The sequence below is a fragment of the Trachypithecus francoisi genome, unplaced genomic scaffold (assembly GCF_009764315.1).
Source record: "Trachypithecus francoisi isolate TF-2019V2 unplaced genomic scaffold, Tfra_2.0 Lachesis_group17, whole genome shotgun sequence".
Lineage (NCBI taxonomy): Eukaryota > Metazoa > Chordata > Mammalia > Primates > Cercopithecidae > Trachypithecus > Trachypithecus francoisi.
This window is the reverse complement of record NW_022681462.1, coordinates 68,208,756-68,224,468: the sequence shown is the minus strand read 5'-3', so window position 1 is coordinate 68,224,468 and position 15,713 is coordinate 68,208,756. Positions and strand designations below refer to the sequence as shown.

At 38.9% G+C, this 15,713-nt stretch overlaps 1 protein-coding gene across 14 annotated transcripts in view; it reads right to left on the bottom strand.

Annotated features, from left to right (window-relative positions):
- THUMPD2 (THUMP domain containing 2) overlaps positions 1–15,713 on the bottom strand; it is a 41,405-nt gene that overhangs the window by 9,488 nt on the left and 16,204 nt on the right. For 11 of the 14 annotated variants that reach the window (XM_033175925.1, XM_033175919.1, XM_033175920.1 and 8 more), the window contains 3 exons: positions 14,547–14,634; positions 8,045–8,116; positions 7,443–7,557 (listed from right to left, as the gene is read on the bottom strand). In XM_033175925.1, coding sequence (XP_033031816.1) covers positions 7,443–7,557; positions 8,045–8,116; positions 14,547–14,634 — 275 coding nt within the window. Of the gene's footprint in view, positions 1–2,876; positions 3,026–7,442; positions 7,558–8,027; positions 8,117–14,546; positions 14,635–15,713 lie in introns of those variants that run through there. The other 3 variants (XR_004428365.1, XR_004428366.1, XM_033175923.1) reach the window with 2 other exon arrangements.

Genomic DNA, 15,713 nt, shown 5'->3' with positions numbered 1-15,713 from the left:
ATGTATTTTGACACTTCATTTGTTGAATCCTTTGATTACAGATTTCTAGTATATTCTGAATAAAATGCCATCAAAATTAGGCAACTTTTTTTTGGTAAAGTTTACAGCACTATCCTAGGACACTTTGGCTGATTTATAGAGCAATTCTTTGAAGGCTTACACTTTAAAATCCAACTGATGGACAAGCAAAGAAAGTGTACTGCTATGCAGAAGTATTTTTTTGCATTCAGTCATCTTCATCACAAATAGGTTGCAGTTCAGCTATTCTGTGTATATTTTAAAAAGAAGGCCGGGTGCAGTGGTTCACGCCTGTAATCCCAGCACTTTGGGAGGCCAAGGCAGGTGGATCATGAGGTCAAGAGATCAAGACCATTCTGGCCAACATGGTGAAACCCTGTCTCTACTAAAATACAAAAATTAGTTGGGCGTGGTGGCATGCGCTTGTAGTCCCAGCTACTCGGGTGGCTGAGGTGGGAGAATTGCTTGAAGCCAGGAGGCGAAGGTTTCAGTGAGCTGAGATTGCGCCACTGCACTCCAGTCTGGCGATAGAGTGAGAGTCCGTCTCAAAAAAAAAAAAAAAGTGGCCAGGTATGCGGTGGCTCACACCTGTAATCCCAGCACTCTGGGAGGCTGAGCTGGGAGGATCAATTAAGACCAACCTGGGCAATACAGTGAGACCCCATCTCTATTTTTTAAAAAAAGAACATTAGCCAGACATGGTGGTAAGCACTTCCTACAGTCCCAGCTACTTGGGAAGCTGAGATGGGAGGACTGCCTGAGCCCAAGAGTTCGTTCAAGGCTGCAGTAAGCTATAATCAGCCCACTGTACTCTAGTGGGTGACAGAGCAAGTCCCTGTCTTAAAAAAAAAACAAAATTCAATTATTTTGACAAATGTCTATTTCAATGGACACTGCAGCCTGTTGGGAGATGATTATGATTTATACAGGTGTAACATTAAATTTCAAGTGCCTTTCTGCTCCATAGGTTTTAGTAAGAATATTAATTTTTAGCATGATGTTGTGGCCCACCACAGTAATGCATAAACACACAGATGGGCAATGCCAAACTGAATTTACAGTAGCATTCACAAAGAAGTTACATCTGACAGAAAAAAACCCTATGAAATTTCTAAGAATTAGGGTAAAAAGGAAACAAAGCTACTACTGGAATTGACTTAACTGATTATCTTCCTAAATCATGTGATGATATTGATACAAAACTGGCAACACTTAACTGTCTGCAAAGATCTTCTGCGAATGAAGCCAGCACACTAACAGTACCAGCTTCATTTTGCTTAGGTACCTAACAAAAGTCACAATTGAATGTGAGCAAAATAAATTTACAAGAACAGCCATTTGATCTAAAAGGAAAGTCATACTTCACAGAGTGATATTTTAAGTGCATTTTCTTCAGTTGCATGTGATAAATAGTTGGCTTTGGGCCTAGCATTCTTAGAATTACTAAGTTTTTATTTTTTTCCTTCAACTTTTAAGTACCAGGGTATATGTGCAGGGTGCATGAGTTTGCTACAGATCAACCCATCACCTTGGTAATAAGCCCAGCATCCATTAGCTAATCTTCCTAATGCTCTCCCTCCCCTCCGGCCTCCCCGACAGACCCGTGTGTGTGTTGTCCCCCACCCATGTGTCCATGTGTTCTCATCGTTTAGCTCCCACTTATCAGTGAGAATATGCAGTGTTTGGTTTTCTGTTCCTGCGTTAGTTTGCTGAGAATAACAGCTTCAAGAGCCATCCATGTCCCTGCAAAGGACAATATCATGTTCCTTTTTATGTTTACACAGTATTTCATGGTATATATGTACTACATTTTCTTTATCCAGTCTATCATTGATGGGCATTTGGGTTGATTCCATGTCTTTGCTATCATGAATAGTGCTCAAGTGAACACACGTGTGCATGTATCTTTATAACAGAATGATTTATATTCCTTTGGATATATACACTGTAATGGAATTGCTGGGTCAAATGGTATTTCTGCCTCCGGATCTTTGAGGAATCACCACACTGTCTTCCCAACGGTTGAACTCATTTATACTCCCACCAACAGTGTAAAGGCATTCCCTTTTATCCACAACCTCACCACCATCTGTTTCTGGACTTTTTAATAACCGTCATTCTGACTGGCATGAGATGGTATCTCATTGTGGTTTTGATTTGCATTTCTCTAATAATCAGTGATGCTGAGCTTTTCTTAGTATGTTAGTTGGCCTCATGAATGTCTTCTTTTGAGAAGTGTCTGCTCATGTCTTTTGCTCACTTTTTAATGGGGTTGCTTTTTTCTTGTAAATTTGTTAGGCCAAGGTGGGTGGATTGCCTGAGCTCAGGAGTTTGAGACCAGCCTGGGTAACAAGGTGAAACCCTGTTTTTACTAAAAATACAAAAATTAGCTGGGGGTGATGGCGTGTGCCTGTAATCCCAGCTACTTGGGAGGCTGAGGCAGGAGAATTGCTTGAACCTGGGAGGCGGAGGTTACAGTGAGCCGAGATTGCACACTGCACTCCAGCCTGGGCGACAGGGCAAGACTGTCTCAAAAAACAACAACAAAAAATTTGTTTAAGAGCTACTGAGTTTTAAGGTAAATGCTTGATGCCTCTATAAACAGACTCGTTTCATTTGGTCAGTGATATCGCCATGGTCTTCACAGTAGGACTGTAAATATCAACAAATATTGACTCAATTATATGTTCATCAGCTGTCTTAAGAAATAGAAACTCAACACTTTTTCATTAAAAATGCATTTTTAAAACCTTATTGCTTCTGAGTTTGTTATAAAATAGAAGTGTTACCAAACAATAAAAAAGGACTTATACCATATAATAAATGATAAAGCTTTTGCAGCAAGAACATGTGACCTACTCTCTATGTTGAACTTATCCCCTATTTTCTACATATATTTCATATACACCTACCCCATCACTTCCACATTTCCCTCTGATTTCCCAAATGGGCAGCCTGGCAGCTTCATGAATCTTGCAGTATGCGGCACGGGCCATAAGACACCTGGCTAGAACACCAAGGCCAAGCCAGCAGAGGCAGGAGAGGCAGCAGAGGAGAAAACACACCAGTATGAGAGAAAATGCAAACACCACATTATGGGGTGCTTATGGGTGTCCTGAAAAAAGCATGCCATCTTACTACAAGAATGGAAACACTTGAGAACAAAGCACAACTGTTGCCAATAACCTTGTTATAAATCTACACTTAAGTGATGTGTGACAGGCTACAGAATGCCTAACCGGAAGGAAAGAAAATATTTCCTGTTAGCTATAATTTTGCCATTTTAATTAAATCATAAATGTGTTTCTTTTGCTCAAATATGTTTGTTATAGTTTCTTATACTGAGAATGTATACATATCTGCAGATTTAAAAAAGCCTAATGACTAATTGCTATTTCCTAAGATAACTTATAATATTCATTTGATTCCAAATTTTCATAATGACTAAAACTTAGGAATAAATACATACGATTTCTTCATGTTGAAAGATTGTCTCAAAAAAAAAAAAGGAGTCTCACCACGTCACCTAGGCTGAAGTGCACTGGCACAATCTAGGGTCACTGCAACCTTCACCTCTAGGGTTCAAGCGATTCTGCGATTCTTCTGCCTCACCCTCCCGAGTAGGTGGGACTACAGCCACCAAGCCTGGCTAATTTTTTTGTTTCTGTATTTTTAGTAGAGATAGGGTTTCACCATGTTGGGCAGGCTGGTCTCAAACTCCTGAGCTCAACTGATCCGCCTGCCTCAGTCTTACAAAGTGTTGGGATTACAGGCATAAAGCCCCTGCACCCGGCTAAGATCATTTCTTTTTATATTAGTTGAGGGTTATAAAACAAAGTGAATGCTTATTAAAAAGGTAGAAAAAATAAAGTCATTAAAGCACACAAGGTGAAGATTGTGATTTTGCAGAAATGTAAGTCATAATGGGAATGAATATTACTAACTTCCTAGATATACCAACATACCAATGCTTACAGATGTCTTACTAATTCACACTGTGTGTTAAGACACTGTACTCTGTGTGTTTACGTAATAAATCCTCATCACAGCTTTATGGAGTGGCATTATAATCTTCATATTACAGATGAGAAAATAAAGAGAGGTCCGGTTTTTCTGCTGAAGGTCACACAGTGGAAAAATGATGGTAGAGCTAGGATTTATACTTGGTGTGACTCTTAAAGTCAGTAAGTGTTCTTAATTCCTACAGTAAAAAGGCATGAGATCCCTTAAGGGATTCGTAGATCTCAACACTCTAAATTGTATTTATAATTAGAGCTTTTAAAAACCAAATTAATGAAGAAAATAAATGCTTTTATCTAGCCTGAATGTCTACCTCTAAAGTAGGTGCAATAAAGGGCTAATTATTAGTTAAAATTGGCCCCTGTATTAGCAAGACATAGTTCCTCCTAGACTGAAACTTAAAGAGGTGATGATGAAATAACCTGAAACAGATGTTTTATTCTTTCCTTCAGAAAGTTATCCTAAAAACAATTCACAGAAGAATCATCTACAAATGATATAATATGAAAAAGTTTCTCTCAGTAGTCAAGAAACGTAAATGTAAGCAAACTATCAAATGTGTACAGTTGAAAAAACTGTAATAAAAATTATAATGTGTGACCTGTTTTAAGGTCCATTCTCCTCCCTCTGCCTTCCCCTGCTCCTAGAAGTGCATGCTCAACCGCTCAGGCACTGGATCCCATCCTTTCTTAGGGCCTGGATAGAGCAGACAAGTGATTCTCCTCTCTCCTCCGTAATGCCAAATTTCTCCTTTTCATTTGATTTTTCTTGTTAGTGAGATCAAACATTCTAGATACAAAAAAATTCTAATTTCTATCTTCAAAAAATTCCCTGCTTGATCCCCAATATCCTTTCTTTCAGTTACCGCCCCATTTCTATGCTCTCCTTATTAGCCAAACTGCTCAACAGAATGCTCTCAACTAGTTGTTGTCTTCAAGTTATCTCCTCCCATTCTCTCAAGAGCCCCTCCAGGGAAGCTGCCCTTGACTTCTGCAGTCATCAGGCCTCATCGTACTCCAACAATGAGAAGCAGCTGACACAGCTGATCTTTCTTTCTTCCCCGGATTCTTACACTCTTACATCACTGGCTGTTCCTTTACCAGATGCTCACCTTCCCGAAGTCCAAGCATCTGAGTACTCCAAGGTTCAGTCCCCTTTCCCTTCTCTACTTAAACTCACTCCCTAGGAGATCTCATGAAACTAAATGTTCTCTATACCGGTGATGCTCAACCTCTCCCCTAAACTCCAGATTTGGATACTGAGGTACTAACTTGACATCTTCATTTAGAGTCTAATAATTGTGTGAAATTTAACAGGTCCTAAACTCTAACTTGATCCACCATCCGTCTTCCCCACCTCAGTAATGACAACTCCATCCTCTAGCTGCTCAAGCCAGAAAGCCTAGAATGTTCTCTCTCATACTCCACATCCAATCCGACAACAAATCCTGTTGGCTCTGTCTGCCAAATATATATCTGACCTTCTCTCAACACCTCCTTGAATACCACCTTGGACCAGGCCACTGTCATTTCTTACCTGGATTATAACTAGAGTTGCAACAGTATCCTAACTAGTCTCTTTGTTTCCATCCTTCCCTCACTAAAGTCTAAGAGGAATCCTTTCAAAAACGAAGATTTATGCAGTTACCTGGTGCCACAGAGAACCTTTAAAACGCTACTCGGGAGGCTGAGGCAGGAGAATGGCGTGAACCCGGGAGGCGGAGCTTGCAGTGAGCTGAGATCCGGCCACTGCACTCCAGCCTGGGCGGCAGAGCGAGACTCCGTCTCAAAAAAAAAAAACAAAACAAAACAAAACAAAAAACATACACAAACAGTGGAGCACTTCCATTTTTTAAATGAAATCTTATAGAAAATGCCCCCTAAAGTGAAAATACATAAAAGTGGAGCTGGGAGTGCAACAGCGGTCCAATGGCCAACTCAGTACTCCCTCCCTCATGCCTACAAGGTGCTTTGGAGAACGTAAAGGGATTGAAAACTCACTGCTCTGGAACAACTTATGAAGCAATTTCAGTTTTCTTAAAGGTTTCAAAGAAATAGCATTCTTAAAGAAATTAGGGATCATGAAAGCCTGCAGTCTAGTCACCCCTTAGTTTGCTCTAGAAACTTGTGTCTCCCGCACAGAGTCCTATTAAAAACCTTAGCAGAACAGTAAACAACTATGAGATCTCAATCAACAAGACAATTTCTTCTTTGGGGATGCTTTACTGTGCTTTTATGCAAGTTATCCTAGTATTTTCTTCTGTTGATACTCATCTTTACTACTTTTCCACTACAACAAAATTTTTAAAATAATATTATATTCCTCCTGATTATAGGTTTGATATTGAGAACTATCTACTACCTATCACTGTCAACAGAATACAATGTACTTAACTGGGAATTAAATGCACTCATGATTTAAGGGAGAGATATATACTTGGGGAACAGGGAATAAAACAAGGAATAGTTTTTAAAAATAGTCTAAATACCATGGACCTCAGGAAGATATTATTATTATTATTATTATTATTATTTGAGATGGAGTCTTGCTCTGTCGCCCAGGCTGGAATATGGTGGCACGATCTCAGCTCACTGCAAGCTCTGCCTCCCAGGTTCATGCCATTCTCCTGCCTCAGCCTCCGGAGTAGCTGGGACTACAGGCGCCCGCCACCACGCCCAGCTAATTTTTTGTCTTTTTAGTACAGACGGGGTTTCACCATGTTAGCCAGGATGGTCTAGATTTTCTGACCTTGTGATCCGCCCTCCTTGGCCTCCCAAAGTGCTGGGATTACAGGTGTGAGCCACTGCACCTGGCTGAAAATACTATTTTGATTGGCCTCAGTAGACTTGATTCCTAGTCACGTGTATCACTGCTGACTCCCCTTCATTAAACAGGGGGTAATACTTTCCCTTTACCTCACAGGGTGACCAACTGTCCTGGTTTACTCTAGACTTTGCTGATTTTAGCACTGAAAGTCCTGGTTTAGCAAATTGGGATGGGTAGTTAGCTTACTCCTATGTATCTCAGGGATACTGTCTAATGTGAGGCAATAACAGTTCATATAGTTTATTCAAAAGAAATTCAAAGAATTATTACACTGCTTATTTTATGGCTATCTTAATTGATCACTGGTTCTGATATGAGAAATGGTTCAGATGCAACAAATACTTTTTTTTTCTTTAACAAACACATTTTAAGTCATGCTTTACATGCTTATTGTTTCGCTTCCCAATTATGAACCCTTTGAAAATAAAAGTTACACTATTATAAGTAAACTGAGTATTAGTCCCACAGATATATTACAGGGTAAAACCAACCTTTACACAGTGAGTCTAGTTTTGTATGATTCTAAATATATTTACATTGTTCATTTTCTCAATTGTTTTGCATTTTTAGTAGCTTACCTATAACAGAGACTTTAAGTAATTCGATTTTATCCTCAAGGCCTGCAGCTTTCAGATTGTCCCAAGTACCTAGTAACTGTGAGTTGCTGACATCAGCTCCTACATAATACACATCCTATGGGGAAAGAAAGAATATTTTAAGCATAAATAAAATTATTACACATTTTATGTAGTTAAGAAAATCAACCTGCATTTTCTCAAATGATGGAAGTGAAATTAGTAGATTTTAAATTAAGGTCAAAACACATTTAGGGTATTCTTTTAAAATGATAATATCAAAAAATGTAAAGTTTTTGTTAAAATTTTAAAAATCTGTGAATATTTTACAATGACAAATGTGTAAAGAATTTGAGGATTAGTATAACCTAGGTCATGACTAATGATTAGAATTCTGTCATATTTTCCTAAATTCATAGTATTTAAATAAATAACATAGCAATATAATTAATCCTTCACAATCTATTTTGAGTATAGTGAATAACTCAAATAATTAAAAAGAATAATCCCAAAATAGACACTCTACTTGTAAATAATTGGTGATTATACTATATATACTGACTAAAGTAGATAAATTGCTTGCTTTACCAAACTTCAGAACTCACTGGCCATTCTTTAGCAGCTTCCAAAAGTATTGTTCCAAGTCCACACATTGGATCTAAAACAAATGCACCAGCCTGCAGACAGAAATATTAATTTGGTATTATTAAGACTACCATAGTAGGTATTATAAAAGAAACCTAAACTTGAGGAATCAATATTTCAAGAAGAAAGGTTACTTTTTACACTTTATTAAGAATTTCAGGTAGTTAAAGCCCTAATGCAGGAGTGTGTTCGGCAGGTTTATAAATTAGGAAGAAGGCCATTCTGGCCAAAGCCCAGTGAGTAAGGAGGAAAAGGTGGTGAAAGCCCCAGAGAGGGAGCAAGGGGATTCTGTGAAGATGGGCTGGGTTATGCTGCATGTTGTAACAACCCCCAAATCCTAGAGGTTTAAAACAAGTAGCTCACACCGTATGCCCATATTAGGGCACCTGGGGCCTCTGCTCCTCACTCTGGAACCCAAACTGACGAGCAATCATCATCTTGAGTGCTGCCATCACTGTGGCAGAGGGAAAGAAAGCATGACAAATTGTCCACTGGCTCAGAAAGGTGCCACCTGAAAGCGATGCACATCACTTCCACCAGCATTTAACTGGCTAAAGCATGTTAGTCACATGGCACACAGTGTCAAGGGGCCAGGAAAGTATAATCCTATCTGTACCTGGGAGGAAAACAGGAAATTGGGAGAAAAAACGACTTACTCTCACTCTGAAAATCACAGCATGCCAGATCTCGTAGGTGGTGTAAGGATTCTGGTTCTATTCTGAAGGATGGGAAACTATTGGAGGGTTTGAGGACAGGAGTCCTATGACATTACATTTCAGAGGGATCATTTTGGCTATTCTGCAGAGGACAGACCATAGAAGAGTAAGAGTGCTAGAGAGTCCAGTCAAGAGATGATGGTGGCTTGAGTTAAGAGTGGAATTGGTGGATGTGGTAAGAAATGGTTGGATTCTAGACATATTTTAAAAGGTGGAGCCAAAAATGGACGGGATGTGGAATGTTAATGAAAGACAACAGTCTGGAATGCCTAAAATTTTTGAGCTGAGCAACTGGAAGAATAGAGTTGGCTATTACTGACATGGGAAGAGTTGGGGAGAAGACACTTTGCGGGAGACAAGAGTATAGTTCTGGCCTTGTTAATTTTGAGATACCTCTTAGACCTCCAAGTGTGAATGTCAAGTGAGTCACTGCACATGAGTCTACAGTTCAAGGGAGAGGTTCAGGATACAGATAGGAATTTGGGAACAGTCAGTGCCAGTCAGCTTATAAATGATATTTAAAGCATCAGAACTGGATGTGATCATCTAGAAAGCAAGAGAAGTTTAACAAGAGAAGTCTATGAATTGGCCCCTGGTGATCTCTCAAGTTCATATGTTTGGAAGAGGAAGATCAGCCACACACACTGAGAAGCAGCTCATTCCGATAATAGGAGCAGAACCTAGAGTAGTGGTCCTGAAACAAAGTGAAGAAACTGCTTCAAGAAGGAGAGTGATCAGTGTCGGAGTGACAGGCGGGTGAGTGAGACGAGCAGTTTCAGTGGAGTGTTGGTGATGAAAGCCCCATGGAGGCTGCTATATGAGAGAATGGGAAGAAAGGAGGTAGAGACAGCCAATGTAGATAATTATTTTAAAGACTTTTTCTGTAAAGGGAAGCAGAAAAGGGGGTGGTGGCTGAAGGGATGTATGGCTTCAGCGGAGGGTTTTCATTCGTTTAAGTTGAAAGATATTTCAGCAGGTGTACATGCTGATGGGGATGACCCAGTAGAAGGAAAAATTTCTAAGTCTATAAGAGGGAATGGAATCCGGCACACAAGTATTAGCATGGAACAAGGACAGTTCCCTTATTGTAACGACAATAAGGCAGAGTATGTAGGCATAGATTCTGGTATGTTGGTAGATTTGGTGAGGAGAACATGTAGAGGTTCTCTTCTGATTCTACTATTTAAGTCAAATAAGAAGGAAGGGAGCTTGAGAATGGCGTGAACCTGGGAGGCAGAGCTTGCAGTGAGCAGAGATCGCACCACTGCAGTCCAGCTTGGGCGATAGAGCGAGACTCTGTCTCAAAAAAAAAAAAAAAAAAAAAGGAAAAAAAGGGATAAAAAGAAAGAAGAGAGTTAAAAGTATGGGCAAGGAAATGACTAATGACTATAATGTTCAAACTTATTAAAATCCAAGCTGTGAAGGAGGGATGAGCACAGGTGGTAAGAACAGGGGTTGGGTCAAATGACTAGAGGGCCCCGTGGGGTTAAAGATTTGTGTTCGGGTAGCAGAGGAAGTAAATAGGAAAGAGGAAGTAGTTAAGAACAAGATTCCTGAAACTGAGATTTCTGGAAAAGATACCCTTCTGGGTATGACAAGATCTAGGATGTGACTACAACAGATGAATAGGGAAGCCAAGAAATGAAGAGTAAGATTACTGAATGGTTACAGAGACCAAAGAATCATGATGCAATAATGGCCTGTACTCTTACAGGAATGAAAGGGAGAGAGCTCTGACTGGGGTGATCTGATGGCATGTGCTTCAAAGGCACTGTGAGGTTCTGGGCAGAAGGAAGAAAATAATTGTCTAGAAGGGGCAAGAAGGAGCAAGCAGGAACGTACCCCACTCTCAGGCCCAGTGGTGCTCAAGATAGGGGAGAAAAAACATCCACCACTTGATATGTCTACAGAGGAAGCAGAGTCCTGAGTGGACAGCCAGGTTTCAGCCACAGCCATATGGTACCTAATGGAAAGAAACAAAATGTTCTTCAGGAGACAGAAGCCTTCCTTGGTACTAAATTTTAAAGAGGGTATCATACAAATCCCCCATGAAGGGGCAGTAAGGAGCACAAGGAAAAATTTAAATGTAAATTTTGTTGTTAAATTGTTAATAGTATGAGAACCCATCTTTATTAGGATCTCAAATGTGCCATACACTATGCTCCTTCTCTCCCATGGTTTGTGTTCAATGACCTAAAGTATCTTTAAATGGCTTTATTTTACCTTAGGACCTTTTCTTGCCATGACACTTGTAGACACAGGCTGAGGTAGAGAAGTATTTCTGCATACTTTTAACAACAATTAAGATTTATAGAACTTGATTTCCTTTGTTATGATATGTAGGAAGGAGAACAGTTTATAGTACACATGATAAATAACGAACATCCCATTTTTAAATTTCATTTTTAGTGGCACAGGCCTACCCAAGACTGAGCTGTCTGTGTACTGCTCTGGGTACTAAGCTCCAAGGAGGGAAATGGATCAGGTTGGATACTGGGGTCACTCAGACTGTGGGTCACTACCACATTCCCTCCAAAAGAACTCTACTATGCCATTTCCCAGGTTCTTTAACAGACCTCCTTGGCCTGTGGTCACATTGAGAGACACATTTCTTACTTTTTGTAGTCCCAGGGAAAATTCACAGTAAGGAAAAGTTTTATTAAGCATTATCTTTGGATATTTTTGATCATTTACTTTTGACTTTTCTGAAAAACATGTTTATATTAAAACAAAGGTAACATTTCAAATGTGTAGGTGATTATGTAAATTTATATTTAAATACAAACTGGTGAAACCACTGGCAGTTTGGGAAAAAATTAACCATACCTCTTTCTTTATACTAAAAAAATCTGAACTAAAGATTTAAACCGGCCGGGCGCGGTGGCTCAAGCCTGTAATCCCAGCACTTTGGGAGGCCGAGACGGGTGGATCACGAGGTCAGGAGATCGAGACCATCCTGGCTAACACTGTGAAACCCCGTCTCTACTAAAAAATACAAAAAAATTAGCCGGGCGAGGTGGCGGGCGCCTGTAGTCCCAGCTACTCGGGAGGCTGAGGCAGGAGAATGGCGTGAACCCGGGAGGCGGAGCTTGCAGTGAGCTGAGATCTGGCCACAGCACTCCAGCCTGGGTGGCAGAGCGAGACTCCGTCTCAAAAAAAAAAAAAAAAAAAAAAAAAAAGATTTAAACCAACCAAACAAACAAAATCATGGGTTCTGGGTACCTGGTAATCTGAAAGAGGCTCCCTCTTCCACTCTCAACTTTAAGCTTTCTGCCTCTGCTGAGCCAAGTGATGCTCGGACCTAGAGGCAACTAGTGCTAAGAGAAGCCTGAGGTTCCGTCACAGTCCCAGAAAAAGGAACGTGTGTGATGGGACCTCCCTGCTGTGGGTTGTGTAGTGATTAGAGAACAGCAGTGGAACCCCGAGGGGATAATCAGTGGAACTAGGGAAGAGCTTGGTTTTCAGAGATCTATGGACCCAAAGAGAGGTCAGTGACTAGAGAAGTTTCTTCCAGGTATCTCAGCAGGACTGACAGATTCTCCTTACACTGCTGAGCCTGGGGTGCCAGAGATCCATTTACCTTTTACCATTTATAGGATTCTGGCCATTTAAAATACTTAACAGTCACATTTTAGCCTCAGCAAGCTAAAACAAAACACACAAACAAACAAAAACCAACGGTACATCTGAAAAAAAAGGAAGAGGTCCCTCAGTAGTTTTAGAGTAAATACGCAGAATAATCAGAACACACACCTAGTAAAATAGAATTACTAGTTACTGGAGGACACAGATCAATATTTGAATAAAAGAAGAGCTTTCAGAGATATTCAAATGTGACACACATACCTTTATGAAGCTAAAAAGCTATGATATTTTTAATCTAAAAATATAAATAAAATACAGCATGTCTCTGTGACTCTTGTTGTAATTTGGAAGATAATGCTCAAGAATAACTCAAAATGCAAATGTAAAGAGATGGAAATCATGTCAAAAGGATAGGAGACTTGGAGGATAGAACCAGGAAGCTTAACACATTCATAATAGGAATTTCAGAAGTAGGAAAAAGAGACTAGTTTAAAGTTAAATTCGCTAAATAGTCGAGGCAATAATTAATTAATGGAAGAAAAAGTGCTCAGGCCGGAGAAGTAAAAATAAATAATTTTTATAATTATTATATATTCCAAATAGTAAGTATAGTTCTAGTTATTAACTATAATTTTAGTATTATGTTATATTTATTATTACCAAAATGGCAGCTAACACTTAGACACTTTCCGAATGTTAGGCACTGTTCTAATCACTTTATTAATGCTAATTCATTTAATCTTGTCATGATCCCATGAGATATTACTCCTCTTTTCATTTTGCAAATGAGAAACTGAGGCACAAAGATGTTAAGTATCCTGCCCAAAGCTTCCCAGCCAGTAAGTGGTGGCCAGAATCTAAGACTCACCAAGGTCTGGGCTAAATAGAAAACATACACATAAGCATGTTCTGGTGACATTCCTGGGCTTTAAGGTTAAAGACAAACACCTTACAAGTTTCCCAAAACAAGGAACCACGTAGTTACAAACGAAGAGAAGAGAAAAATCCCACTGGCATGGTCTGCTCATCTGTGCCACCGGAAGCTAAATGACAATGGAATAGCATCTGTAGACCTTTGAGAGAAAAGAACTGCAATTCAGGAATCCTATACCCAGCCAAGATAGATATACCCCGATAACAGGAAGAAATTTGAAGATACAAAGAAATTCTGACAGTATATCACTAAATACCACATTTGAGAAAAATACCTAAGATAAGACTTTACCCAAGCAACAAGTAAACCAGAGCAGAAGCCTCAAACAGGGCAAGACAAATGATTAGCAAGTAACTTGATCAAACTAGCAAAAATAAGAGAAGGAAACAAAGTGTGAGAAGGTAGGAATAGAATAAAAATAGGAAGAATATAATCAAGTCTATCTGCCACAACATTTACTGAATTCTCTCACTGAAACACCATCAGAGTGGGGTAAAAATAGCTGTGTGTTTGTAAGAAAGTATGTCAAGCTGAAAAAAAAAGCAGTGGCAAAGAACTATTAGGCTGACGCAAACAAAAAGGGGTGAAAATATTAGTAAGACAGTGAGACTTAAATTTAAACTTAACCAAGATAAACAGGACTTAAGTAACAAAAGGCACACTTCACAATGATGTATTGACAGTCATGAACATGTATATACCAAGTCACACGGCAGTTGAATAATTCAACGACTCATAAAAATGCAAAAACTTAAAAAAATACAATATAATGAGATTTCAAAAACTTCTTTCAAAATGGAGCAGAGAAACACACGGTAAGTAAAAATAATGGAGAACATTTCTTCACTAGAAGATAAAATCATCTTATGTCCATAGAACATTTACAAAAATTGACCAATATCTTGGTCACAGAAAAAAACTTAAAATCCAAGAACCAGAGGTTTTACAGGCCACATTTCCTAACTGTGACACAAAACCTTAGAAATGATGAAATGTAGCTAACTTCTGACTCAGCCTTTTCAGAGCCAAAATACTCTCAGAAGTTCAACAATATATAAAAGCATTACTGCAGCAGTTTGTAAGTATAATGGCAAAAAGAAAAGAAGTTAAATAAAAAGCGTTAAGAGAAGAGAAAGCAAGTAATACAAATATCCATCAGTAAGACACTGTGTAAGTTAATTATGAAAATAACTTTGCTATTAACAGGAAGGAAAACATTTTTCTTACCTTAATGTCAGCGAGAGATGCCATTGCCCACGCTATGGTAGATCGCAGTCCAGCTGTCTTGATGTAAGCTCTGCTGGCTAGAGGAACCCTACAAAGAAAAGAATCTGATTATATATTATTACACACTGAACAAGATATAAAAATGATTTACTTGTCCAAATCTGAGAATCATTTAAACATATTCATCCAACATACACTAAAGTATTCCCTAAGTTAGAGAATATTTCAATCTTATTACGAAAACTCCTTCTCTAATGGGCACCTTGTTGGTATACCCAGCTAGTGTGGAATTTCAGAAAGTTAAATTTTTAGACAACTGAAATTTACACTCTCATGTATTTAATGTATAAAAATGTAATTACACATGAGGAAAATCTTTCTTATACTTCCCTGTCTTCCCATACAGAGTAGACCTTTTTTTGCTGTCTGAAGTCATGAAGGGGAATGTACTATTTTGTGATATAAATGTAGTATGGGAAGTAGAACTGAAGGGATGCTAATCCTTAAAATCTGTTTTCTATAAAAAGTCCCTTTTGTAGGTCTGTTTTTTGGTTATTTGCATCTTCCCCAAAAGATGAAATGAAACATGACATTGCACTGTCTAAAATAATTTACTGGATGATGGGCCAAACCAGACATCTCCCAAATCAGTTCACTGGTCTCCAACAAGCATCGCTTCACACTTTATCCTCCACCTCATCAATGCCACCATCACATCCATGTTTCCAGATTTGATAGAAATTTTCAAAATGTCATCTATCATTTCTGTCTTTCCAATGTAATGAACAAGCAGAATCTCCTTGGAAATTTCAACTTTCCAGGCTTTTCTAGTTCACTTCTACAATTTGTTGGTAAGGTATGAAGACATGATATCAAGAATGTGTGCTGGTTTGTTTTGGGGTAGGCTTGTTCCAAAGCCACCAAGAGAGGTCTTCTACGAACTTTACGGAAAGCCACGATGTTCTTCAAACCCTCCTTAAAGTTGTTCAACAGAATTCTAGGTATGTGAATGTTAAACATTTATTTCTTTCATAATTTTGTTTCTCATTTTTCTTTGACTTTAACTTATTCTGTTTTTGTATTTGTTGCAAGCCTCTTAAAATCTTAGAACTAAATGACATATCCCTTTAAAATAGAACTGTAATTGTATACTTACTATTATAATGA